The sequence below is a fragment of the Saimiri boliviensis genome, chromosome 5, assembly GCF_048565385.1.
Source record: "Saimiri boliviensis isolate mSaiBol1 chromosome 5, mSaiBol1.pri, whole genome shotgun sequence".
In the NCBI taxonomy this organism is placed as follows: domain Eukaryota; kingdom Metazoa; phylum Chordata; class Mammalia; order Primates; family Cebidae; genus Saimiri; species Saimiri boliviensis.
Window position 1 is genome coordinate 77,581,213 of NC_133453.1, and position 27,426 is coordinate 77,608,638.

General features: G+C 39.5%; 1 protein-coding gene across 3 annotated transcripts in view; it reads left to right on the forward strand.

The window, feature by feature from the left end:
* DPP4 (dipeptidyl peptidase 4) overlaps positions 1–27,426 on the forward strand; it is an 81,472-nt gene that overhangs the window by 38,636 nt on the left and 15,410 nt on the right. For all 3 annotated transcript variants that reach the window (XM_010329641.3, XM_003921932.4, XM_074399591.1), the window contains 13 exons: positions 1,205–1,317; positions 9,685–9,820; positions 12,029–12,073; positions 14,147–14,254; positions 14,517–14,584; positions 15,537–15,590; positions 15,967–16,088; positions 17,658–17,705; positions 17,944–18,042; positions 20,361–20,430; positions 22,820–23,014; positions 25,830–25,884; positions 26,464–26,563. In XM_010329641.3, coding sequence (XP_010327943.2) covers positions 1,205–1,317; positions 9,685–9,820; positions 12,029–12,073; positions 14,147–14,254; positions 14,517–14,584; positions 15,537–15,590; positions 15,967–16,088; positions 17,658–17,705; positions 17,944–18,042; positions 20,361–20,430; positions 22,820–23,014; positions 25,830–25,884; positions 26,464–26,563 — 1,213 coding nt within the window. The remainder of the gene's footprint in view (positions 1–1,204; positions 1,318–9,684; positions 9,821–12,028; positions 12,074–14,146; positions 14,255–14,516; positions 14,585–15,536; positions 15,591–15,966; positions 16,089–17,657; positions 17,706–17,943; positions 18,043–20,360; positions 20,431–22,819; positions 23,015–25,829; positions 25,885–26,463; positions 26,564–27,426) is intronic.

Genomic DNA, 27,426 nt, shown 5'->3' on the forward strand with positions numbered 1-27,426 from the left:
ATTGTGCCCTAGATGAAGTTGCAAAGCTCAGTTATATATCAGATTGTATTACTAATTAACGGGACACATGACTAGTTTTAGTGGTTCTATTATAGATTTGGCACTAATGTAAATTTTTCATGTCCTACATTTGGAATAATAGTGTTATGTCTTGGTTTTCAAAGCTGTTCTCCCCCTCAGGGTTGCATGTTTACTAAAATTGAAGAGCTTTGTTAAGCAGTGTAAGCTGGGGAAGAGGGGGTTTAGAAGAAGGGAACCAAGGATTCTTCACTAGTAGAATAATAATAATGGCCACAGTGTTGTCTGTAGGAAAATCTAATAGTAAATTGTTTTTTCTGTAAGAAATTTGGAAAAGGGGATTTTTATTTTTACCAACTCACTCAATTTGCTTTATGAAGAGCTGCCATTTTAGGAAGACAGAGGAAGTTAAAAGAAAAAAAAGATCAGAGACTAAATATGGAGATGTGTTTTCAGTGGAATGTTATTTTTTGATGAGCGAAACTGGCACACACAAAAAAACTCCATCAAGTGTTCTCACTAAAAATATCATATTATTTCTAACTAATCTGTCAATCAAAGATCTATGTGTATATTTTAAAAGGTTTTATAGGTTTTTGTCATAATATTGATCATAAAGCTGCAACATGGTGAACCTGAATTTAGAGTTGAAATGATGGCTTCCTAATTAACATCATTGGCTCAGGTAAACTGATTTTTCCTGGTGGATTGTGTCTTCGGCAGAACTCAAGCTTCATACTGACAGCCATCAAAGACTTTTGGTCTCAGGGAGTCAGGGTATATTTGCAAATAATAGAGTTTATTTTAAGAAATTTATCCTTGCTTGCACAAAGTTATAAATTATAAAGATATAAACATTCCTTATTTAAACAGAAGTGCTTTGGACCTTCAAGTTTTATATATATACTGTGTGTGTGTGTGTGTGTGTGTGTGTGTGTGTGTGTATGTGTGTATGTGTGTATGTGTATGTATATATATACACGTATTCTGTTTCTGCCTCACCATGAAAAGGTTGCATTTCATGACTCTCCCTTATGTTCATTTTATTTATATTAAATTGTTGGAATGTGCCTGATTGTGATAATTTTATGGCCATAATGCAGACGTTTTTGTATAGTTTTAAAATGTGCGCAATGATGTTACATTTTTTTTCATCAATACCAATTCTGTGATTGTTTTTTCCTAGGCAGGAGCTGTGAATCCAACTGTAAAGTTCTTTGTTGTAAATACAGACTCTCTCAGCTCAATCACCAATGCAACTTCCATACAAATCACTGCTCCTGCTTCTATGTTGATAGGGTAAGACTCTAGTCCTGAATGCTTGGTTTGTAAACAGTTTTGTACCTTCTAGGGAGAACTTTTCAAAAGTGAATGACAAAGTGGATTGCAGCCTCTCACTGTGTCATCCCTGCTGAAGGTCATTCATTCTTTCCTTCAGCAACTCTTTATTGAGCACCTTCACGTTTTCAGGCTGGGCACAGCTCTAGAGACGGGGATGACAATGAACAGAGCAGCCAGTCCCTGGTATCATGGAGCCTACACTCAAACTGGGGGAAACAGACAATAATCAGATAAACAAAGAACTGTGTAAAATGCCAGGTAGTAAAAAAATGTGATGAGGATAACCTAAGCAGAGCAAAATGGATGGGGCTGATGAGGGGAGGTCAGGGAAGCCTCATGGATAAAATGACCTGTGGCAGTGATGTGAAGAGCAGGAGGGCTCCAGCCACACCAATAGCAGGGGACAGAGGGGATGTGCTTGCAGTGTTGAAGGAACTAGTAAAGAGGTTGGGGTGACTGGATGAAGCCTTTTGAGTGAAGAAGAGAGTGGAGGAGACAAGGTCAGGTCCCAAAGAGCCTTAAAAGACCTAGAGAAATGCAGGGAGTCTGTGGATTAAGTTTAGGGAGCTCCAAAGTCATTTTGTGCTCCAAGACTTCACTTGCTGAAATCATGTCAGTGGTTTGAAATTCTGCCCTGAAGCGTCTTCAGCCCCTTGTTTATTTTCCTGTAAAGGAACCACCACACTGTGTACAGTTTATGGCTATCTGATAGCTCCAAATTCACTCACTTCAGTCATTTCTTTGGTTTTATTGCTGTTTTTAAATAACAACTAGCATACATTGAGTATTCACTATGGACCAGATACAGGGATTGTCACATACTTATCTTAGGACTCATTAAAGTCACTCTGTCTTTCCAACAACTCTCATTGTGTGCCTGTTCACAGATAAGATATGAGGCCTACAGATTAAGAAAATGACCTACTAGGAATTTATATTAAAACCTGACTTTCTGGCTTGAAAGAACAAGCCAGTAGAGACTGCTTTGTGTGATTACAGCTGGTGCCCTCACATTCCCGTATGTACGCTCAGAGCAGTATGGAAGCATCCATTGTCTCTGGGGTTGCATGACCTACATCAAGAAGGCTGTGGGCTGTGCTCTGGGTTTAGTATTTTGGTTAGAAATATCTATAATAACCCATTCATTTGGAGGAAAATTAATTAAGTTTAAAAAAAAATTCTGAGTTTATCCAATGGAATAAAAATTTACCCAGAAGTTTTAAATTCTGCCTTTTGGTTACATCTAGCCACCTCTTTAATCATCATTGATGGGCAGCTGTATATCTACTTGCAAATGTCCATAAAAATCCTGTGCCCTTATAGTGCTTATCATCAGTAGATGATAGAAAACATTCAGATAAATGCCTCCAGGGGTTCGCTGAGAGGTATGAGCAATAGAATGGAGGCATTCTGAGGAGGAGAACATGGGCTTTTCATGACCCCAGGATCAAAACATGCCCCCTGGAGAATGTGCAGATGGAGCAGTTGGTTTTCAGCAGGGCACAGTGAGGAGGAAGGACACTGAGGTGGGACAAACAGAGCATGGAAAAGTCAGGGCTGCTCAGGAAAAGCCCAGCAGAGCCTGGTGTGGCCTTTCGGTCTGTCACCAGTATCTGTCTTTAGGGAGAATGAGCCACGCATGAGCACCTACTCTAAAAATGATTCCATCTGGAAGGGACTTTAGACCTCATCGATGGTTTATAAACTTTTTAAAGACCTGGAAACCTTTGTTGAAGTGAGATAATATACAGAAGTGCGTGGCCAGAAAACAAATAGGAGATTGCGTCTCAGTTTTGGCAGGTCTAGCCCTTGTCCTCCCTCCTTCCCCCAGCAATCCTGAGAGCTTAGACAGAACCTGGAGTGGTTCCAGGACACACTCAGAACACTGCTGTGAGACACAGGTGAGAGAACTGGGGCTCAGAGAGGTAAAGTCATTTGCTCAAGGTCACACAGCAAGTTAGTGTGGAAGCTGGCAGTGGGACCAAGGCCTGTGCCTGCTGGACCATAATATTTGAATAATTGAGTTAAAAATGTATTGAGTCCTTTTTATAGGCTGGGACTGTGTTCAGTGCTCTGCTCTTGCTGTCTCATTTATTCCCCAAAGAGACAAAGTCTTTCCCACTTAGAGATCCCTTTCCAAGGCACAGCTGTGCAAAGTGCTGGGCTCAGGAAACGCAATTCTCAGGGTGGATTTTTGGCCTTAATGTGAATTCGTCATTAAGTCCCTGTTCTCAGTAGTTCTTTAAGTCTCACTCACGGTGGGGGCTGCCTCACTATGGAGATTTGTGTGAAATGTATATTACCAAAGAATATTGTTTTTTGGCAATGCCACAGGAATGTGTTTTCTAGAGAATTTAAAATACAGCGTTGGTCTCTGTTAACACTGGTAGGGCTGCAGTTTTTCTAGAATTAGCCTCTAGATGCTCTCTGGGAAAAATGCCCTAGTACATGACGAAGCACCATTTTCTGGCCTCATGCAAAGATCCAGCAGGGCCCATTAAATCCAGGTGAGTTAACCGTCTTAGTAACCTGCCCAGCCTGTTACCTGGTGATTTACTAGTTCCTGGAGTGAGAAGCCTGGCCAGTATTAGTGTCCCTCCTCCTACCTCTGCCCATGTTTCCCTCATTCATTTTCCCATTAGGCCGTGTCGCTTTGCCACAGCCTGCAGCAAGTAAAATCCACAGGAAGATAAGGCTGGTTTGCAATTTTGTTAGGAATTAGCAGAAACGGGTGGAAGCCCTGCTTCTCTGATAACAAGTGAGAAGGGCAGCCAGGCTGCGTTTCCAACAACCAAGGCCTGAACTTGAACCAGAGTGAGCCTCCCTGCTACCTGCACTGATTTAGCGCTAAAGTTGATTAGATTTGTTATGCTGTTAATTTGTGTTTATGGTTCATAATGAGAACTAGAAAGCTCAAAAATTTGAAGAAGAACAGCACATAATGTAGAATCATAAATCTCCTAACTTTTATCTAGAGCAGTACATTCATTGTTAACTAAAGTAAGACAGGTTCTATGCAGTAGTGGCCAATCTCACAATCGTATCTCTAGTGTGTAGCACGTGCCTGGGACATAGCACATGCCCAACCAATATTTATAGAATAAATTAATAGATACGCAGAGGGTGGATGGATAGATAAGCAGAGGATAGATGGATGGGTGGATGGATGAATGGAGGAGTAAGTTATCCAGGTGACTTTGTATGTATAGAATAGTGGTTCACACTTCCAGCACCATGGATGGACTTCAAAATGACCTTGCATAGAAATCCCTCCATTTTATCTCTTCGCTGCCTCTGCCCATTTTGTGGCTTGAAGCTAGGGGATTGAAGAGGGCATGTTCTATTGAGGTAACCCCACCCAACATCTGTTGAATGGCTCTGGGACTCAATCACACCGGGCTCATGATGTACCCCATCCCTGCCCTCTCTGCTCCTGAATGACACACTAGATAAAGTCTTGCTGTGTCTTTTCTGAACTGTTATGATCCCTGGTCTATAAAGGCTGTGACATTTCACCTCAGATTGTCACACAGGAGATAAATAAACTGAAAGCTAGTGACACCTGGAAGAGGCACATTAGGGCTTGCATGCTATGACTGTGTGGGTGTACTGGTGCTGCAGCCCTCAGATCTGCTTCATCTCATCCCATCCATTCCTCTCCTGAGGAATTTGTCAGCGAACCTGGGAGGATTGGCATCCCCATCAGAGCAGAGGATGGCATGGAGCCCATGGCCAGCACTGGCAGTACGCCCGCTTCCTCGGGTGATTCACTGAATTAATCATTCCATGGTTGCAATTGCTCTTGGTACATTTTTCCCTCCAATGTTATTTCCAGTTAGTAATTAATACCTTATTTTAAGTATCCTTAATGTACCAAAAGAGACATTTACACAAATTAAGGGAATTAATTGTACCCAACAGACATTTGTTAAATGCCTACTGTTTGCAAGGCATTATGCTGGGACAGGCGTTCGCTTTCCAAGGGAATTCTCTGCTGTGTGATTCTCAACAAGTCTCTCTCAGTACATCCACATATAATTTGCCTTACAAAATTTAGTTTATACACAACTCTCTAGGAATAGATTTCTTCTTTGAGTGAAGAGCTTAATACTGAAAAGAAGGAAGAAGGTGAAGCTAGCTAGCAACATTTCCCAAAGGGATGGGTGGAGGTTCCATAGATGGAATGATTATGAACAGGGAATCTGAAGCCAACAGCTCAAGTTGAATCCTGGCTCCAACACTTCCCAGTGGAGTGATAGTGGGCAAGCTACTTAAATCCTCTGCTGTTAAGTTTCTTTATCTGCAGACCATGAACTATAGTACTTACCTCATAGGGTGGTCATGAGCTTATGTCAAGCACTTAGAACAGTTCCTGGCACATAGTAGACTCCACATGGGTGTGAACTCATTATTTTACATTCAGAAATTACTCCATCATTTTAGTATTAAAATCAACCATATTGTCCTTGGACTAATACAGCTGCAGAAGGTAGAAGAGCTTGCTGGCTCATATGTCTAACCTGGGATAAGTTGCCCAGGCTTTCAGGAAGGCCTGGCCTGCAGGGGCTGTCCATCTTCTACCCCACCACAACCATTACATAAGAAAGCTATTCAGTAATGACCTCTCTGTTTTTACAGAATAAAAGCAGCATAAAAGCAGCATGCAGTGTGCGAAGTATAGGTGATAATCCTGCCAGTTGGATTTTTCTGGTTTTAAGTGGGTACTTAAACTTTTCAGTAAAAAGTACAATTGAGCCATTGGCTTGCTTTATTTATTTATTTATTTATTTATTTATTTAGAAATGGGGTCTCTCTCTGTTGCCCAGGCTGGAGTGCAAAGGTGCAATCTCTGCTCACTGCAACCTCTGTCTCCTGGGTTCAATCTATTCTCTTATCTCAGCCTCCCAAGTAGCTGGGATTACAGATGTGCCCCACCACACCTGACTAATATTTTATATTTTTAGTAGAGACAGGGTTTTACCATGTTGGCCAGGCTGGTCTCAAACTCTGGAACCCAAGAGATCTGTCCACCTTGGCCTCTCAAACTGCTCGGATTACAAGCATGAGCCACTGTGCCTGGCAGGAATTTTTTATTTTTATTTTTTTTTTTATGAGTCTTTGACATCTCAGACTGGCATAATCTTGGCTCAGGGCTGCCACTGAAGATACGTATGCTTATAAGAAAATTCAAAAATTTCTGTCTGCACCACGGTTGAACTGCCTTGCTGAGCATGCACAGGGTGCACAGTACACCTGGGGTCATGGAGAGTAACCCAGGCCATGCAGGGCCCAGGACCATGAACCTTTGATCTGAAAATGGGCAGGGAAGATGACTGATGCACGTGAGTTTCCTGGCTGACTTCCCAAATTCCATTACTCAACATTTTCAAATGGGGAAAAGTTGCTTGTATGTTGCTGATTTCTGAACCTGACATTTAATTTATGACTTTTAGTAGATAGAGCTATTTAGTTTCTTTGACTGCCATCTGCAAATTTTGTGGCCTGAAGCTAGGGGATTGAAGAGGGCATGTTCTACTGAGGTAACCCCACCCAATATCTGTTGAATGGCTCTGGGGCTTATAATTAGTGATCCATTAATTATGGTCAAAAGTATTTCCCCCCATCACCTACCCCTTCACTCTACCAGAACACTTTAAAAAAGGAGAAGAATATTTCTGGAGCCTAAATTCCTAATCGATGCCCATGGAATTTTTAGATGTTGTACATATGTCAGTGGAGAGGCTTTTTCCATCTTGAGAGAGATACATCAGTTTCATCAGATTATCCAAAGGATTTTGGCCTGAAAAAAATACACTGATATAGGACAGGGGTTAGTACACCAGGGTTTATGGGCCAAACGCAGCCCACTGCCCATTTCTGTATGGTCCACAAGTAAAAATGGTTTTTACTTTTTTTTTTTTTTTTTTTTTTTTGAGACAGAGTCTTACTCTTGCCCAGGCTAGAGTACAGTGGCACCATATCGGCTCACCGCAACCTCCATCTCCTGGGTGCAAGCAATTCTCCTGTCTCAGCCTCCTGAGTAGCTGAGATTTTAAGTCTGTACCACCAAACCTGGCTAATTTTTGTATTTTTAGTACAGGCAGGCTTTTGCCGTGTTGGCCAGGCTGATCTTGAACTCCTGAACTCAGATGATGCGCCCAGGTTTTACATTTTTAGTGGTTGAGAATAAAAATCAAATAATATTTCATGATACATGAAAACTTAAAGAAATATAGATTTTAGCTTTTCAGTGGAACATTAAATGAACTCATTCATTTAATTATGGTTTCTGGCTGCATTTGCGCTACAAAGGCAGAGCGGAGTAATGACAGAGAAGACATGGACCACAAAGCTTAAAATACTTACTACCTGACCCTAAGCTGGAAAAATTTTCCAACCTCTGGTGTAAAAAAGCTATTTCAGAAAGCTTCCTCTTCTATCTTGCTTTTCATACTTCCATTATCTTTGCATGGATTTACTGCCTGTCTTGGGTAAAGTGTATTTGCCTTTCCGTGTTCTCATTTAGTTTCCTGCATTGGGCAGATGCAGAAGCTCAGACTGGATGAGCTGTCTGTATTCCTGAGCATGGAAAGAGGTGGTTGCACGCTCAGCCCCTGCAGCCTTGTGGTTTGTGATGAACACAATGAGACCGGGGAGAGTGGTGTGGGAGAAGTAGGTTTCCAAGAAGATATTGTGGATGAGGGGACATTTAGGCCAAGACCTAAGGAAGTTAGAGCATGGCAGCCACTTCAGAATGAAGGGCAAGACTGAACAAAGTGGGGGCAACCAGAGAGCCTCATGGTGTGTTCAAGAGAATACCAGCCACCCAGATTAGGTAGTATATATGTTCTTCAGAAGCAAGAAAAAGGACTGAAATGAAAAGGCCTCCCTATTTTTGGAAATGCTGTGCTCTGCTTCTGGGTGAAGGGATTTGGTCTTCTTTCAGTACGTGCACCTTGCAGCAGGGTAGCCTGGAAGCTCGGTGTCGCTGGGTGCATTCACACATTAAGTGTTCTCAGCTGTAAAATGGGGATGATGAAGCTATGTGCAGCTTAAAGGGCTTTATCCAGCACCTGACCCACCCTGAGTGCCCAGTAAATGTTGTGTGATTAGGTGTCTGTGAAGGGAGTGGAGACTGGAATTGAGCTATGAATTCTGAGGAGGGACAGAACTATGTTCCTTCAGTATGACAATATGACAGTTTCCACAGGTCAGGAGAGCACTGTCCTTTCTTTGGTGCTGCATTCCACAGGCATGTCATTAGCGCTTGTGTTGAGCCGGGCATTCCGCTACGCCCTGGGGACACCCTGTGAAAGAGCTTGCAGTCAAGCAAGGAGAGGGGTAGGCCCAGCCTGTGAAGGAGGGAGCAAGTGGATCATGTGAGAACATTTGGAATGAAGAGGAGATATGGCCACCAGACCAGGCTGGAAGAGGGGGATTAACACACTCATTTGGAACCTTCTAATGAAAAAGCAAGGCTGTGATCAGACACTCGAGAGCAGGGATTTGTGAACAGTCATCCAAAACCACACTGGGGGAGGAGGAGGGAGCAAAAACATAAACTATCCATAGCCAATAATGTGAGGGAGGCCAACAGAAAAGTAGACAATGAATTCCATGCATTTCCCTGTTAATCAGAAGGTGGTGCCAAAAATTTTTAAGTATGTGTCGGGGAGGATGCACTGCTAGATACTTCTGTTTACATAAATTTATGTTAAAATACCACAGGGTTCCTTCATTTCTTCGCAGGGTTCATGTTTTGACTCTCAAGAAATGTCTTTTTAGAACATACTTCTTTGATTTTCAAAGTTTGTGGAGGTGTGAGTCAATTTTTTCCCTTTGAGAATGAAGTTGAGAAAAGGGTCAGATGTAGTCTCACCCTAATAGAAAGAATTTTCTGGAGAAGCACGTCAAATTACCAGAAATACTCAAACCTTAGCCAGTGTCCACAGCCTCGCTTCCCTCAAGGCAGCAGAAAGTAGATGTGAAAACATCACCCTTGACTCCCTGGCACCACCAAAGGCCAAGTTGAGGACTTGATAAATCCTGAGCTCCTGGTTTGAGTCACACATATTAAGCCACTGTAGAATATTGTTGCTGCTTTTCCTGTTGGATATATTTTAATTACCATTCCAAATTAAATTACATTTTAAGTTTTAAGAAAAGGTAAAATATTATGATATTAAGTGGTTTCATTAACCATTTGTAATTCTACTTCCCATTAAGATTGATTTCTGTTCACTGAGTAAAATGTCTGTTTGAACCAAGGTCTAGCAATAGTCATATTCACTCTCTCTCTGTCCTTCTTTCCTTTCTTCCTTCTAGGGATCACTACTTGTGTGATGTGACATGGGCAACACAAGAAAGAATTTCGTTACAGTGGCTGAGGAGGATTCAAAACTATTCAGTCATGGATATTTGTGACTATGATGAGTCCACTGGAAGATGGAGCTGCTTAGTGGTGAGACTGAATGGGGATGTTCTTCTTTTAAAGCAACATGTGATCAGAGTCTATGCAGTCGGGGAGAGTGAAGGCTGGGAATCAGGGAATGAGGTTTGAGTTTCTCTTCTGTCTGATCCAGAGGCAAGAAAATCTTCAATAAGACTCCTAGATAACCTGCCATCCTGAGGTGCTTGTGTTTCTCCTATATTGACTAGTCATACTGTTTTAGTTATGGATACTATCACTTGGGAAGGGAAGAGGAGGTGACTGGAAACCTACAAGATAGAATCTGATGTTAATATTTTAAAAACCAAAGAGGGCCAGCAGCTGCAAGCTCAACAGTGTGTTTTAATAAAGATAATATAGGCAATGAGGAATAACTGGCTGAATGTAAGCTAAACAAAACAAATATCATGAGTCCACAAACTCATTACCATACTGTCACTGTCTTTAAGCAGGAAATAGCTTTAGAATGCAAATAAATAATTGCCAGTCTGAGAGGGTGGCAACCCAGAGGCCGACTCTGTTCATCCAACCTTGAGGTGCTGAGAGCCTTCTAGCCAGGAGACCACGAGGTCCAACCAGAATGGTGGTCAAAGTTAAAGTCCCTCTGGGAGCCCACAGCTTAGGAGGGGTGGATCCTGGAAGAGGTTTGCTGGTGTATGCCAAAGACACCTCCCTAATTGCCCTTATCTAGTCACGGACCCTGTGCCTACACATCTCCCCTCCCTGCTCCCATTCTGGCTAAGCTCAGGGAAGATTCTCATCTCCCAGAAATGGAGTCCCACCTATCTTGATTCCCTTATTTATTTACACAACAAACATAGAATGCCTGTTACAGTCCAGGCTCTGTGCTAAGCTATGGATTTTTCTAAAAAGTGAATTAGTCAGCATGCCTGCCCTCAAAATGTTTCTGTTCTAGTTTGGAATATTATCAAAATAAATAATAAAAACTACCACTTATAGTATACCAGGCACTGTGGAAGCTGAGGATCAATGTTTAAAGAGCTGGCTCAGGTCACAGGGCATAGTCAGAATTTAAACTGCAGAACTCAAGCTCTTTGCTTGCTGCCAATGAAATCCTCATAATATCAAGTTTGTGCCATAAAAAGGGTTCAACCAAGGCACAGAGGAAACAGGGCAAAAGAAGATGATCAGCACTACTGAGCGCAGGTGGAATGAGAAGGAGATGACATGGGTGAGCTATAGAGTAGCCTGGGATAATAAGTTGCCATATGCTGAACGGATAAGAGCAAAAGGCTGTATAAGCAAAGGACTGTGCAAAGGCATCCAATGTGACTAGCTTGGACCATGCAGGGACTAGGGAATGGGGGAGAGGCATGGTGGGGAGCACTGAGGCTGAGCATGCAGGGACTAGGGACTGGGGGAGAGGCACGGTGGGGAGCACTGAGGCTGAGCATGCAGGGACTAGGGACTGGGGAGACACACAGTGGGGAGCACTGAGGCTGAGCATGCAGGGACTAGGGACTGGGGAGACACACAGTGGGGAGCACTGAGGCTGAGCATGCAGGGACTAGGGACTGGGGGAGAGGCACAGTGGGGAGCACTGAGGCTGGGGATACAGACGAAGGCTCAGGTGCCATTCTGGGAGTTTGGACTTATCTCTTAAGAAATGGGGAGTTGTTTCAAGGTTTTAAACAAAAGAGTATCACAATGAGACAGACCTATCTATTGCTAACTAAGGTCAACAGAGAAGAGCAGCAGGATCTCCTAGGAGATTCTGCCAACAGACCCCGAGCAACCTGCTGAGGACATGAACAAAGTCCTTAGCAGCAGAGAAGGACAGAAGTCAAAGAACTAGGTGACAGGGGCTGAAGGAGGTGACTATGAGGAGGGCAGGAATCTAGAATGATCCCACATCTCTGGGGCTTGGGTGAACAGGTAGGTGCCACTAACTAGAAGAAGAAGGAAGGAGTAGAACAAGCTGGTGGGACAGAGGGAAACGAATGAAATTCCCTTTAGTATTGTACATGCTGGATTTAAAACACCAGTGGAGCTTCCAAAAGGACCCAGGCTAGAACTTTAGGCAAGAGAGGCAAATGATCTAATGTAGTGACTTAAAATATGCTAACATAAATAAAATATATACATGGAGATAGTTTCCAATTATTATAAGTATAGCTCTATTTATATTACCACAATTATGGCTACAGATTTCATCTTACTTCTCTTTGAAATGTTGTTATTGTATCTTTCCCTTTCTAGGCACGGCAACACATTGAAATGAGTACTACTGGCTGGATTGGAAGAGTACGTGTTATGAGTTGTGTGGTTTTGTGGATGAGTCAGCTACTCAGCTATTTGATATGTAGTTATTCAAAACTAGGGCTCTAAGTGATATGTTATTAATAGCAATATTAGTTAACCTATTTCTCAAAATATGTAAATGTTCCCTAAAGAGAGATCGTTTTTTAGAGAATACATAACACACACAGTTGGAAAAAGTAAGAGGATAAGTTAAAAATCAGAAGCCGAGACAACAAAACACAATGCACTCCCAGCATGTTGTGGCTCCCAGCTAGTTAAAGGGCAACCATTGCTGAAAGTCGGCCAAGGTGTCCAATGTGCTCATTGACCTCACATTTGAAGTTATGTACCTTAAAGGCAGAAAACACAGGTTCTGTGTCCAGCCTGCAGAGATGCCTAAGGAGATATGACTACAACCAGCAGAAAAACTCAGCAGCAACCACATAGTGCCTGCTCCTCTCTTCGAGAAAATCATACTCGTGGGCTCACGCTTTATTAGGCGTCTGGATACAGAGCTTTATCCAGAAAAGTGTGGTGACTTTCAGGGACTTGTCATGCTTCTCAGTCCCACTGAGTTATATATGTTTTGTGCAGAATCACTACCCAGATTGCTACAAGACCATGGAAGGTAATGGGTTGATGAAGGAACTCCAGTCATCATGTCACGTTGCATAGTAGATGATGAATGAATCTCACTTAATTTTTATGATCATTTTCATTAAGCTCCCTTTAAGAGGGAAACAAAGTGACCCCCCAAAATGTAAAGATTTTACATCTCTTGGGTCATAGAGGTGAGGTTCCCAGTCCAAGAAGACAACCCCTTCCAGCTGGGCTTGGAGCTCCGGCAGCATTCACACGTCCTTTTCTTCAGGCATTCATTGGGCAGAGGGGAGAGGTTTGCCAACATGAAAAGTGGTTTCCTCCATGGCAAGAGACACGCTACACTTCCTCACGACTCTTTGAAAAAAATATGTTTTTTCCTCTCTGTATTTAACCAGACAGATGCCACTTTTCACACATTTCTACTAGGCACAACTCCATCCAGGGGAAACAGGGAAATGTATTAAAAAGATAAGGCTGTGAACACAGGTCTAGAGAGGGGAATGTGTTTTAAAGCTCTGTAATGAGAACACCAAGTGTACCGCACGCCTCAGCTTGCTCCATAAATGAATTCGCTTTGAATCACTAAATAGAAGAGGGAAGCATTTTTCTTCCTTCCCAAAATGGGAGCTGATGAGAGAGGAAACATCGAGGGTGAAGTGAACCAACAATTTTAAAAGACCATCTCCTACCTGCTCTCAAATGTAGCTAGGAAATCGAAATTGTAAAGCAACATATTCCTTTCAGGCTGGGATAGACTCCCTTCTACTTAAATTGCATTATGTTCTGAGTACTATCTTTTATTGAACTGTAAAAAAATGGAAATTTTGTTCTGTATTTCTATACAAATATTTTTTGTGAATTGTTGATCATATTTAACAAAATGAAAAGGCTTATAATAAAAATAACTATATGAATGTTTTTATATGAAATATACAGCAGACATTTCTTATGGCATATAGTCCAGAAATGGTTAAATACTAAATCTGACTTTCAAAAAGAAATACGTGTAAAAGCAGGAAAGAAAAATATCCCATAATTACAAACCACCCCAACCTGAAATAATAAAAAATACCATGTATGTTTGAAGAGAGCACATTTGTGACATTGAGGAAATTTACCGCTTCAAAGTAAAAGGTTAATGCTATTTTCCAAATGCCTGCAGTCAGAAGTCAGTTATTATCCATAAAGAAAAGATGTCTACAAATCAGCAACAACTTCTCTTTATTGTTTTCTACAAACCTCTTTATGTGCATTCTCTCATTTACTGCTCACAAAAATTACCTATGAGTATGGTCTTTTGTTCATATTTTATAGAAAGGGAATTTTCTTTTTGAGAAACTCTACTTTCATTTAGCATACAAATGGAGCATGGATTTTTGAGCACGGGTATTGGGGAGGACTTTCTAAAATTAAAGTTGGTAGTGAGATGAGACCCTGTGCCTTAATGTTCTTTTGTTCTCTATGATTTTCTAGTTTAGGCCTTCAGAACCTCATTTTACCTCTGATGGTAATAGTTTCTACAAGATCATCAGCAATGAAGAAGGTTACAGACACATTTGCTATTTCCAAATAGATAAAAAAGTGAGTATCCTAACATAATTTATTTCATGTTGATCTCCTATTTTCTGAAACCAACTTGAAGTGGAAATCATTTGGTAAAGTGGATCAATGTGTATAAAAAATCAGACTAATTCAAACTTCTCAGTGGTGTATTGTGTAACGTGGAATGGGGCGGGGAAACCCCACAAGAATATTCAAGGTTATTTGAATTCCTGATATAAATGATTTAACCCTCCACTTTAAATAGAGTCTCTAATCAATCTCTTTTAAAAAAAAAAATCAGGACTGCACATTTATTACAAAAGGCACCTGGGAAGTCATCGGGATAGAAGCTCTAACCAGAGATTATCTGTGAGTATTGTAACAATCGATAGGATATAAACCTACTTGTCATAATCATGCCCTCTTTGCCCAGAAGCAGGGAAAAAAATCTCCTACAAATAAAGAGTAGTCTTTTTGGAATGTGTTCAATACTTTTTTTCTTTTTAACATACGGAAGCCTTAATGATTTTCACATATGCTTAGCAGATTTGATATCATGCCACCAGGCAGCTCTACCTCTGCTCTTACCTGCTTTACATACAAGAGCCGCATCCTCTTTTACTTGAACGTGGTGGAACGCTGAACTAGCAATCAGGGGCATTTTGTTAAATTTCAGCTGGCACTGATTTTTTGGAAGGCTTGGAAAGGCAATTTTATCTGTCCATGTCCCGGTCTTAACTCTTTGCAAAATGGAAAGCTTTGCAGAAGCTGTCAACTGCCATATATGAGTTGGTAGAAAAGGGAGTGTTATTTTTCATTAGAATCTTAGGCACTTCTATGATTCTTCATGGGTCTAATTGTGGAGGAATCTTGCCACTGCACAAAGTAGTTTTTGAAGACCCTCTTCAGCAGTGACTCTGCTGCTCTCAGGAATGTGGGGCTCCTGCCATGTAGTAGCTTATGTTATAAGATGGAAAATACAGCAATCGGGATCAATGAGTGGGGTCTAAATTTCAGGCTAGCCGTTCCAGTCCTATTTTTCTGACAAAAGCCTTCTTTTGAGTTTTTACTTTTCACTCTAATTAAGGAAGAAATCCCTGGTTTTACATATTTTAGCCTGTTAAGAACAAGACCTTTCTGTTTAGAGATGATGGAGAAAAATGGCTTCTGCAGGGTGAGGGATGGGGAAGTGAAGGCAGAGGGCAGCAGGCACCCGTGTGTGGACTGGGTGCTCCCTCAGGGTTGGGGTCTGAGCGCTGTGGAATGCTTCTGACTTCTTAAAAAACATAATTAATATATGTTTCATTTTTTCTTTTCCCAGATACTACATTAGTAATGAATATAAAGGAATACCAGGGGGAAGGAACCTTTATAAGTAAGAGCTCTGTCAAGTTGTTGACTTGAGTCATTTTAGCTGATGAACAATTTCTGAACTCTATTTTTATTTTTTGCCTTGTCCTGACTAATACTAAACTGGTATTGCTATTGAGCATTTTTTATTCCTTTATAAGTCAATCTGCACGTCCACAAAAGAGAATGGCTTTGTTCAATGTCCTGTGATATTTCTAAATAATGGGAGGTTTGAGATTACTATTAATTCATGTATTTATTTCACATTAAAAAAAAAAAAAAGAGGCCTGAAGATTGCATTGGCATTCTGCTATCTTTGCAACTAGAATATGGCTTTATTCAGTTATTTCCTTTCATTTATCTTTTCATCAAGCACTTAATTTCCACTGTTGGTTTTACAGAATTCAACTTAGTGACTATACAAAAGTGACATGCCTTAGTTGTGAGCTGAATCCAGAAAGATGTCAGTACTATTCTGTGTCATTCAGTAAAGAAGCAAAATATTATCAGCTGAGATGTTCCGGTAAGTCTGAGCTCCCTGGGAGGGAGGGCAGTCGCCACTGTTACTTCGAAGCAGCTCCCTCTGTTCCTTTTGAATCTGAGGAGCTCTTGAAATCACCTAAGTCCCCTTCTCTTCAGTCACATTTAAGTAGTGAGTTTCAACAATCTTTTCTTACCCTTCTCACTGAGAGACTTGCATAGCTTGCTTTAGACCAAACACACACACACTCATGCACAATCACACACCCTTGTGTATTACAGAAGCACTTCTGCCTTGAATACATACATAGTGGGGGTTTTAAATGATTATTTTATGCGCTCATCCCTTTCAATGAGAAAAATATATGTAGCTGGTGCGTGTCACCCTACACACTCACTGTTCCATCTTCTGCTGTTGCTATTGCTATTATTTATTATAAATGAAGAAACCCGGGCAAAGAGTGGCCAGGTGACTTACACAGGTGGTCACATGGTGAGTTACAGGCACAACAGGAGTTGAAACAGGCCTCTGCCTCCTGAGCCCTCCCTTTTAAACAGTGTGCCAGGTTACTTCTCAAAATGGGAGAAAGGATCTTGATATTCTGAAAAGAACTGTCCATAGCACAAATAAATAGTGTTTTCAAACCAATTGTCTGAGTCTTCCCTCACCAGTATATTTATTATTATGCTTTCCTTTATGGTTCTTTACTATGACTGTTTTTAGTAATTATTCCTTGGGCATGTGTTCTATTCTAAGCACTGTGCTCAAAGCTTTATATTCATAATCTTGTTTAATCTTTAGGAAAGCTCTATCAAGCAGATATTATTATCCTCATTTTATATGTGAGGAAATCAAAGCACAGCGATGTTGTCCTAAGTTATACAGACAGTAAGCCAGGATTCATCCCCAGGTCTGTATAGTACCTTCACTGTGGTTCTAATCCAGTATAAAAATTAATATTATCATCCAAATGCATAAAATTAAAGAGCTCACAAAATAGCTTTTCTATACATTACCTTCCACTCTGCAACTACCACAGTTGGGATAAATAGTGACGATATGGGCTTGTGAGAAAAACACTTTTGCATGCCAGAAAGAAATCGCTTATCCAAGTCAGGCACTGTGCAGATGTGCTGCCTGGCTCTGGGACTCCTTGGGAGTGGGGGCAGCGGGGGGAAACCCACCCCTCCCTAGGGAGGCTGACTCCAAGGCTCTGCAGCCCACTTGGGCAGGGCCTGAAAAGCCCTGTGGTTATCCTGAGATCACGGCTTTAGAGTGGAGAAGAATAACAGCTCACATTTTCTCTTGCAGATGAGTCTATTAGGCTGAGATGATAATGTGCCCAAGGGCCCAGCAGGGCACAGTTTCATTTCCTGATTTATTCTACTGAGTCCTGTGCCTTTCCAGTAATACCTCTTACACTCAAGTTGCAACTATTTTAAGGAAGGGAGAAGGAGAAAGAGCTAACACTTATTAAACTTCTTATCTGTTATAATGTTTATATGTTCTATTACAGTTAAATGATAACAAATGATATTTTTGAAAAGTCATGTAGACTATCTTTTCTAAAAAAGTATTCATTTAAAACATTTTTCCCGATTGTGTTAACAGGTCCTGGTCTGCCCCTCTATACTCTACACAACAGCATGAGTGATAAAGGTATTTTCTCATATTTTACTCTTCATTTGCTTTTAAGAAAGTGTTAATAAGACCAACATGTACTTAGCATTGTGTGATTTTCTTTGGCTTTGTGACTTGACAATGAGTAGACCACAAGCCTTATAAACTGAAGTATGTGTAGTCCGATCAGTGAGTTTCGTGTTTGCTCATTATTGTACTGCATAATCCACATTGTTCACATTGCAATGAATGACTGCTGTCTCCTGTATTGCTTTAGAGCTGAGAGTCCTGGAAGATAATTCAGCTTTGGATAAAATGCTGCAGAATGTCCAGATGCCCTCCAAAAAGCTGGACTTCATTATTTTGAATGAAACGAGTAAGTTAAATTCCTTTAACTTACATGAATAGTAATTTTCATGGAAACACCGATGCACTCTAACTAAATATAGTAATTTGATCTGAAAATATGTATTTTATATTATATATAAATCTAATTTAGAAGGTTATTTCTCCATGATATGTTTTGTCACAAGAACCACTAGTTTTACCTCCTTTTGTCTTAAAATATAATACCATTCTGCCTAAAACTTCTTCTGTCAAAAGGGAAGGGACTGTGAGAACGTGCTCTATTGCTAGTTCAATTTTATCCCATTAGTGATTCTATTCTATTAGTGTTAATTGTGTGTTTAACTTAATGACATCCTAATGTATTTCACCTTTAACCCAAAGAGAGCAAGGATATCTGAGAGAGTTGTATAAAACAATTCATGTTAGCTATAAAATGTTAAAACTTCAGTCTTGGGAGAGAAATTTTGAATTTTTCCAAACCCTCCTGACATCCCAGAGTGTGGTCCCTGGTCTGGTTGTGTAATTATGGATTATATTCAAAGACCAGTAAGAACAATGGGTTTCTTTGAGTAGAAAATCTTGTTATTTATTTTTTGTTTTTCTTTATTTTTTCCACCAAAGGCTAACAGCCTATAGGGGAGGGAGGAATCTATATTAGGATTGATTCCTTTTAGGTTTTTAAAAAAGTTTAGGATAATAGAAAAGCTTCAATACATCTAATTTTAAATATCAGGAAAAGCACAGGAAAGTATAGCATCCTCACGAAGAACAGTTTAGAGCAGTGCTACTCAAACCGAATGTGCATGTGAGTCACCTGGGACCTTGTTAACATGCACATTCTGACCCAGCAAGTCAGGAAAGGTCCAGGATTCTGCATTTGTAATAAGCTTCTAGGTGATGCTAGTGCTACTGACCCTTAAGCCACATGTAAATGGCAAGAGCTTAGAGTGTTCCAGAGCTAACGTTGACAGCCTGGTACAGAAGGCACTGAATACTGAGCTGTGACATTCTGTTTCAGTTGTAAACACCAGGGAGCCCCTGCAGGTTTTAGGGTCAGGGAAGCCACATGTGTAGATGGATGACTTGATACAGGATGTCAGATGAAGCTATGAGGTGGAGATGTCTTATTGGGAGGTGGTTATCTACATTCAAACTACAGAAAGGAGGGATGAATGGTGGGTCAGGGAGTAGGGAACTGGGAAGGCAGGACTCTGAGAATAGAAAGAAGCCCCCAAATAGAAGACTGTGCATCTCCAAAAAAGTGGAACTGAAACACCTTCCCATCAACTAATGCCAATTCAAACAAAGCAGAGATCAAATGATGGGTTTCACATATTCATTAAAAATATCGTGGTCAACTGATAGTTTGGTGTTCTATTAAAATTATAATAGAGACTTAAATTTTGCTCTTACAAGCACATTCAATCAGAAGACATAACAGTAGTCAGCAAAATATAAATTGAAGAAAAATCTATTTATAAATTTTGCTCCCAAATCTTTCTTTTATTTTCAAGTAAAATAATTGTAACAAACATAAACAAAAAGGAAGATAAATGTCAGGAAAAAATGGCTCTAGAGATAAGGATTTTTTTTTCCTACAATTTAAATCTACTGAATCTGGAATAATCTTATTTAAATGTGGGAAAACTCTTTTTTATAGATCTATTAGTAAACTCATCTTTTATTTGGGAGTAAAGGAAACTGACTCATTATTTAGGGACAAATTTATTAAACTGATGTTAAATCAAGCACAGAGAATGAAACAGACTCGTGGGAGATCATACAGAATGTACGCAACAGTTTGCTCCATATAAACCCGATCTCATTCTGTGAAACACAGAGCTGAAAATGGGAACTCAGCTTTGCGGTCTGGGATGGCAATAAGAATTACAAAAATGTTATTAAATCAGAATTCTAAAATAGATTTGGGGCCAACTAAAAATCCTAAACAGCTTCAAGAAAATTCAAGAAGAGGAAAACATTTTGGAGGAAAACTTAGAACATAAGCCATAAACAAACTAGATAAGTAGATCGGATGCCAAAGAACAGAATCATAAAAACAAAACATTAGAAATTCTAAGATGCACTTTTATTTTACTAGGCACCAATGTATTTAATAGATACATTAGAAACAACTTTATGTTTTAACATTAACTAGTATTTTAACCTGAAAGAAAATGTTGTTACATCTTAAAAATGTGCTGAATCCAAGCAGTTCATTTTCTTTTTCTACTCTCATTTAACAAATTGTTAAACTCTAGAAATCACTTGCTACTGACAGAGACAAGGGACAAAATCTTGTGCTAATAATTTTTAACTCACTAATTAATCTTTCTGTTCATTTAGAATTTTGGTATCAGATGATCTTGCCTCCCCATTTTGATAAATCCAAGAAATATCCTCTACTATTAGATGTGTAAGTATTCAAGAGAAGGGAGCAATTTAGAATTATTGGAATCATATATATTTTTCTCAGTGCAGCTTACTGAAAAATGGAGCCAAATGCATCCTTTCCCTCTTCCTGAATCACTGTTTACTATTTCTTCCTTTCACTTTACAGCCACAAATCCCAACCTGTGTTTTCTCACATCTTCTTAATAGAGAAAAGAGACACTCCTTTTCTGTCATAATGGCATATAGGTTTTCTATTGTTTTGCTTTTCTGAACTCCAGGGGAATTCCAAAGAAATTCTTAAGTCTGGACATTTTAACAAGCAAGAAATGGGTATTAACAGCCTTGACAGTCCTCTTACCCCAGCTCCCACTGGCTGGCTCATGTTTCTCTTCCTTTAGTTCCTGAAATATTATCACCAGCTATTTTCTATTCCCCTTTTTGGTGAAGAGAAGTGATATAAGAGAGTGTTCATTATCAAAACTTCAAGTATTTGAGAAAGTTACGAAATCACAAGTCTTTGAACATTGAATGTGAACTCATATGAATTCTAAATATGACAGCTTTGTAAAGTACTTTTTATAATGATTAGTAATACACCCTACCTTAATCCTTCTAAAATTGCCCGAGAGTCACCCATGATGCCATAATGTCACACTCTTCCTTTCCTGGCATGTATCATTTCCTATATTTAAAACAAAATGAACCAACAACATGTGTGCAGCAGCCTGCCGAATGCCAGCTGCTTACCGTAGTTTGCCTTAGTTTATTCACACAACAAACCCATGTAGTAAGTTCTGTTGTTCCGTTATACAGAAAAGACACTGAAGCTCAGGGACATAATTTCTCTGTTGTTAGTGGCAAAAGAAAAAAAAAGTAGGGGGAGGAAAGGAGAATACAGATATTAGTATCAGACATAGCTTGGATCCACTATATTCACAGTTCCATGAAAACAAAACATGAAAGCACAAAGAAAGAAAACGACAGATATTTTAAAATTCCAGATGTGCTATCTAATTTCAAGTAAAATAATTGTAGCAAATGAAGTCAATTCATTCGCGACACTAATTTGTTTCAGGCTTCGGCTCCAATGCTAAAAAGGCATCCTTTAGAAAAGAGTGATATTTTATCTTCTTTGACTCCCCAGCAAGTAATGATTTGATCTCCATTAGAAAAAGGTTTTAAAAAATGATAAATTTAACGCATATTTCTGTTCAGTTATTTTCTTCTTCCTATCTTTTGAGGTCTAATTTTTTTTTCTATTTTGAAAAATAATCTTGTTTAATCTTGGCATTAGGGAACTTGATATATACTTAATATTAAGGCAAGCTCTTAATCTACCAAATGTAATATAATTGAGAGGAGCAAGGCATTTCACATATTGTGAAAATATGTGTGCTTGCCCAAGAAATGTGTGAATGCATTTTCCTGTTTAAAGTTAAAATGTTACGGTATTTTGTTTAAAACTAAGGTTCTTTTGACTGAAATCCCTAAGTAGAAGGAAAACATTAGCAAAGCCATGTAAAAAGGACTTGTCCTATCCTGTGTTGGGGACAGTGAGCAGATGAGTAGAGAGATGGGGTGGGGAGGGAGTAAGTTATTGGAGACTATCCATGTCCACGAGTTGTGTAGATAGTGCAAAGATGACATATTTAAATGAATTGAAATGAGCTATAAGGAGCTCCTCTTGATTAGCAAGCAGAAATGAGAGTGCTTTATAGAGCTTTACAGCAATTGTGCATGCAGCTCTGTGTAGAGTAGATGGTAGTCTGTGAAGATGCAGATACAAGGGAATTAAACTTGTTAGTAAATAGAATGCCCAATGACATGCCCATTTTCCAATGCAACCCGTTTCTTCCTTTGAAGTTTTAAATACTAGCATTCATTCATACTGCTGTCCATTCCACAATGATTTACAGTCATTCTGAGCAGGACTGTGCTGGCTACTATGGGAAATGCAAAGCATATAATGCAGGAGTGAAATTCCTTAAAGAAGGAAATAAACTTGTAGTCCAAGAGTATTTGTAAGCTGAGAGGGAAAGCTATCCAAAGCTGCATTTATTGTTGTCATTATCATTTTTTTATAACACAACTCCCCTTCTTAACTATGAGAGAAATTATTTCTTTGATTTCCAAGATGACAAAATTGTTTTAAAATGTTGGCCTATGAAGTCTGTGTTTAATAACCATCTTCAAAGACAAAACTGACAAGTATCTTTGAAGGAAATACACAACCATGGTAGTTGTGTTGCTAAGTTTTACAGGACCTATTCTGGACACTCCAGAGGCTGGCACAGTTTAAGGCTCATGATTGGGAAGGATGCACACTTCTTGTCCCCGGGGAAGAGAAATGTAAGCATTCTTTATTTGATTCAGGAAAACCATGAAAGCTAACAATTTGGGGTTTTTCGTAGGTATGCAGGCCCATGTAGTCAAAAAGCGGACGCTATCTTCAGACTCAACTGGGCCACTTACCTTGCAAGCACAGAAAACATTATAGTAGCTAGCTTTGATGGCAGAGGAAGTGGTTACCAAGGAGATAAGATCATGCATGCAATCAACAGAAGACTGGGAACATTTGAAGTTGAAGATCAAATTGAAGCAGCCAGGTGAGTGACTAGGAGATGAAGTCAAAGGTCATCTGATTTTATTGCCCTTTAAAATTTCCATTTAAAAATGTAAATAATTTAAAGTGTTCTGGGGTTAATTTGTAATCTTTATCCTTATGGTAGGTTTTAGTGAAGATGTTATGTGTAGAAAAAATATATTACATTATCGATTTATATTAAGTTTTTTTAAAAAAAGCATTTCCTAAATTCTTCTCTGTATGTGACTCTAGAAATGGAGTTGGCATATGTCCTACCACCTTCTAAGAACAAAAAGTCAAAATTCATCAGACTCGGGGACAAACTGAGGGATAAATGTACCCTAGCAAACATCTGACTAAACAAATCAAGCCCATTGCTTCACAGTCAAGGATAGAGAGGACTTCAGTGTACATTTATATCATAGGCGGTGACAACTGTGAAGTCCTAAGTAGCTCCTATAGGCTGGATGAGAGTGACTGCTATTTTGGGAAAATTGTGGAGCACAACCATCATCAGTCCCACTTATAAGGGCTCTGTTAAGTATGAATCACATCTCATTCTTGTCCTCTTCACTTGTGGGACTTGAAATAGATGTGATCTGGCTCAAGAGATGTTAACCATGAATAATGGTTACCCATGAGATGCATGTAACATGGGAAGTACTTTACCTGCAGGCACTGTCACTGAAGCCCTGAGAGGTGGGTGTTCTTACCCCCTCTTTCAAGTAAAGAAAGGGAGATTATTAAGTTAGGTAACTTGCCAAGGTAAATCTGGATTTGAATCTAGCCTCATTCCAACTCTTATATTTAATTACATTCAACTGGTATGTGGGAAATGTAACTTTGAGTTTCTACAACCAACAGTCTGAGTGTCTGGGGAAGCATTATAGGGAGGGTAGTTTAAAATAATGTTATGAAATCACAGACTAGGAAATGTGGAAGGATCCGTGAATGATTAAATAGCTGGAGAGAGGAGAAGATGACAATTTATTAAGGATTCCTGAGTGAATGAAATTCTCTTTTACTAAAGTTAATGATTAGCTATTTTCCTTAACAATTAGAAAATAGAGATTTAGAATAAACAGGGTATACATTTGTTCAAGAGTAAGGCTTTGATATTTAAAAAATAAACTTGTATCTATCCAAATCGCTTCTCTGTGAGAGAGGGCATAGTTTTCAGGCGCTCTCAAATCTGATCAACAAAAGCCCTGCCGGGCGCGGTGGCTCAAGCCTGTAATCCCAGCACTTTGGGAGGCCGAGGCGGGTGGATCACGAGGTCAAGAGATCGAGACCATCCTGGTCAACATGGTGAAACCCCGTCTCTACTAAAAATACAAAAAATTAGCTGGGCATGGTGGCGCGTGCCTGTAATCCCAGCTACTCAGGAGGCTGAGGCAGGAGAATTGCCTGAACCCAGGAGGCGGAGGTTGCGGTGAGCGGAGATCGCACCATTGCACTCCAGCCTGGGCAACAAGAGCGAAACTCCGTCTCAAAAAAAAAAAAAAAAAAAAAAAAAAAAAAAAAAAAAGCCCTAAAATTGCAGAATTGGGTACTTACTATTTACAACCCAAGTTAAATAAGTAATAAGGGATTGTGTGTTTATACAATAGCATACACTATTGCAGCAACTAAAAAGAACTAAGCATAATAATATTGATGAATCTCACATACTGTTGAATCAAAGAAGACAGACACAAAAGTGTACATCCTACAAGATCCAATTTATATAAAGATAAAAACCAGGCAAAAGTTCAGGTGAAATTGTTATAGAATCCAATAAAAGAAAAACACTTCCTTTTGTCCCTTTGCAAAGAGTCAAATGCCTTAGAGGCTTCTGATTTTATGCACAGGCCATGATTTCAAGGATACATTCATTTTGTAAGGGTTGATCAAGTTATACAGGAATGATCTGATACACATTGCTGTATGTCTGCCTCTTTCAATTTGAAAAAGTTGACATGGAAAAGATAATGAGTTGAAAACTATTTTAATTTTTTTCCAACATTGCTTAACTTAGGGCAACCTAGGACATACATCATTAAGTGAAAACACAAAAACTTTCAAAGTCAAGATAGGTTAATGCAAAGGTCCCCAACCACTCACAATGCTAAAAAGTTGAGTTCCATTTGCCAGGTATTTTTAAATAAAAATATTTTCTGCTGATGACAGGCTAAGATTAAGAAATAAATGCATAAAACATTTTTCTTATTTCTTTACCTGGATTCCAATTCTGAACACAGTTTAGTGGCAAAAAAGGTTTCTTAATCCATCAAGGAAACATTTATTTATTTTGAGTGCATGGTGTTGAGCTGACTAATCAACACCCACCATAAGAAGGGATTTATTTAGAGAATGGTGTTTAAGTACTCAGGTAGGGGGCCCAGAGCCCTTCCTAAGCCCTACTCAGAAGTTTTTCATGCCCTTATCTTTCTCCATTCCAGGGGCAGACTCTCTCAAACTGAAAAACATCTGGAGAGATTTAAATTCAATTATGTAAAGAAAAGTGCATCTGGGCTGCAAATTTTTATATGAAGCTGTGAAAAAAACTGCCAGGATTTGTTTTCTGTGAATCATACACACACACACACACACACACACACACACACACACACACACAATTTTTATGAACTCCAACAAAAGTAAAACTTGTTCATCTGGATCTTAAGTTAAAATGATTGACAGATATTTATCTCAGGTGTTTAGTTGGCTGCTGGCAGCAATTCTTAGTCTCTAATAGAATGAAGCAAAGAACAAATGGCAGGAGTTCACATTTGTGCCTTATCTTAGTTTTCTATACACAATGCAGTACTGATTGTGGACTTTTCCATGTGTTTTAGACAATTTTCAAAAATGGGATTTGTGGATGACAAACGAATTGCAATTTGGGGCTGGGTGAGTAGCTGACTGATGAATCTGTATTCATTTTTTAGTGACTATCACTCAGAACAGGTTAATTTATCTTTTGTATATAAATACTTGGAGATGAAAACACATCTATCAAGTCTTAGGTCTCCGGGCAGTAACCCTGCAGAATCTCCACTGAGCCAGGCTTACACCTTTGTTTATTATGATGAGGGAGGGAGGTGAAGTAGAAAGAACAAGAAGGAAGGAGTGAAAGAGGGAAAGAAGAGGGAAGGGAAGGGAGGAGGGAGATTTTTTTCTTATGCATTAGTCAGTAAAGATTTTGTGTTATTGTTTTTAAATCTTCTGTAATTGGGACCATCCAGTCACTAGGGTCAGCAAATTTTCCATACGTTTCCCCTTATACCTACCAAGAAAGAGATTAGGGCTCTGACAGTGTAGTCTTTAAAGATACTGTCCAATTAAGGCCAATTTAAACCTCCTATACCATGCTTTTTATCTCTAAAGAGGCACAGTATATAAAGATGTGAGAAATGTGGAAACTGCGACTCGCTTACCATATGTCCTTATTCTTTTACCTCCATAAAAATAACTGTTTCCATTCCTTAGTCATATGGAGGGTACGTAACCTCAATGGTCCTGGGATCGGGAAGCGGCGTGTTCAAGTGTGGAATAGCCGTGGCGCCTGTATCCCGGTGGGAGTACTATGGTATGTAATTGCTGTCAGGTACAAAGTGATACGGAGTGTTGACCTTAAAATGCCAGTAACAAAGCCATTCCTTTCTGAGTTTCAGTGTTTTTACAGCGAATAATAGGCTGATTCATCTTAGAGGTTCTTTTTGGATACCTATAATAAGATGATCTCATTTATTCTGCTATTGTGCAAGGCTGGGTGGTATATTTTATTACACATTTGGTTTCTTATCAACAAATTTTGTTTTCCAAATTTCAAAACAGCCCCAATGCTACATTTCTACAGATAAATCATTCCTTATCTTTACTCTAATTTGATTCTTGGGTTTCACATACTAGCAGAGTGAGAGAAGTGTGTATCTCTTTATCTTCAATTGTCAATTATAAGATAAGGGCTTTGGATGAGAAGAGGAGAGGAGGAACAGTGAAAATACCCATTGGGTTTTTTTTTTCACTATCTCTTCATACGTGAAAGCTACTCTAGAATATGCTCTTTGTTATTGAGAGAATATTATTCTACAAGACATCGTACATTTTTAAGACTACAATTCTCAAAGGGGAGGGAGTAAGCAATGGAAGACGAGGGAGGAGGGACGAGTTGGAGGTGGTAAGGAAGGAGATGAATGATTTACCTCTTCTGATCCCATCTCAAGTCTTCTGTCTAGTGTAAGAAAAGAATGGTTGATGATGAATAGCTCGTTAAATATTTTATATCCAGGAATATGGTAGTACCCAGAGGAAAAGACTCTTTTAAGTCTCTCCCAGTCAAAATAAACCAATGTAAAAAGACATTTCTATCTTGCTGTTAAGAAAATTGGAGGGCATAGTTATGATTTGATCTATGCACAATGAATTCGTTTTCATATTTCTCTGCTTGAT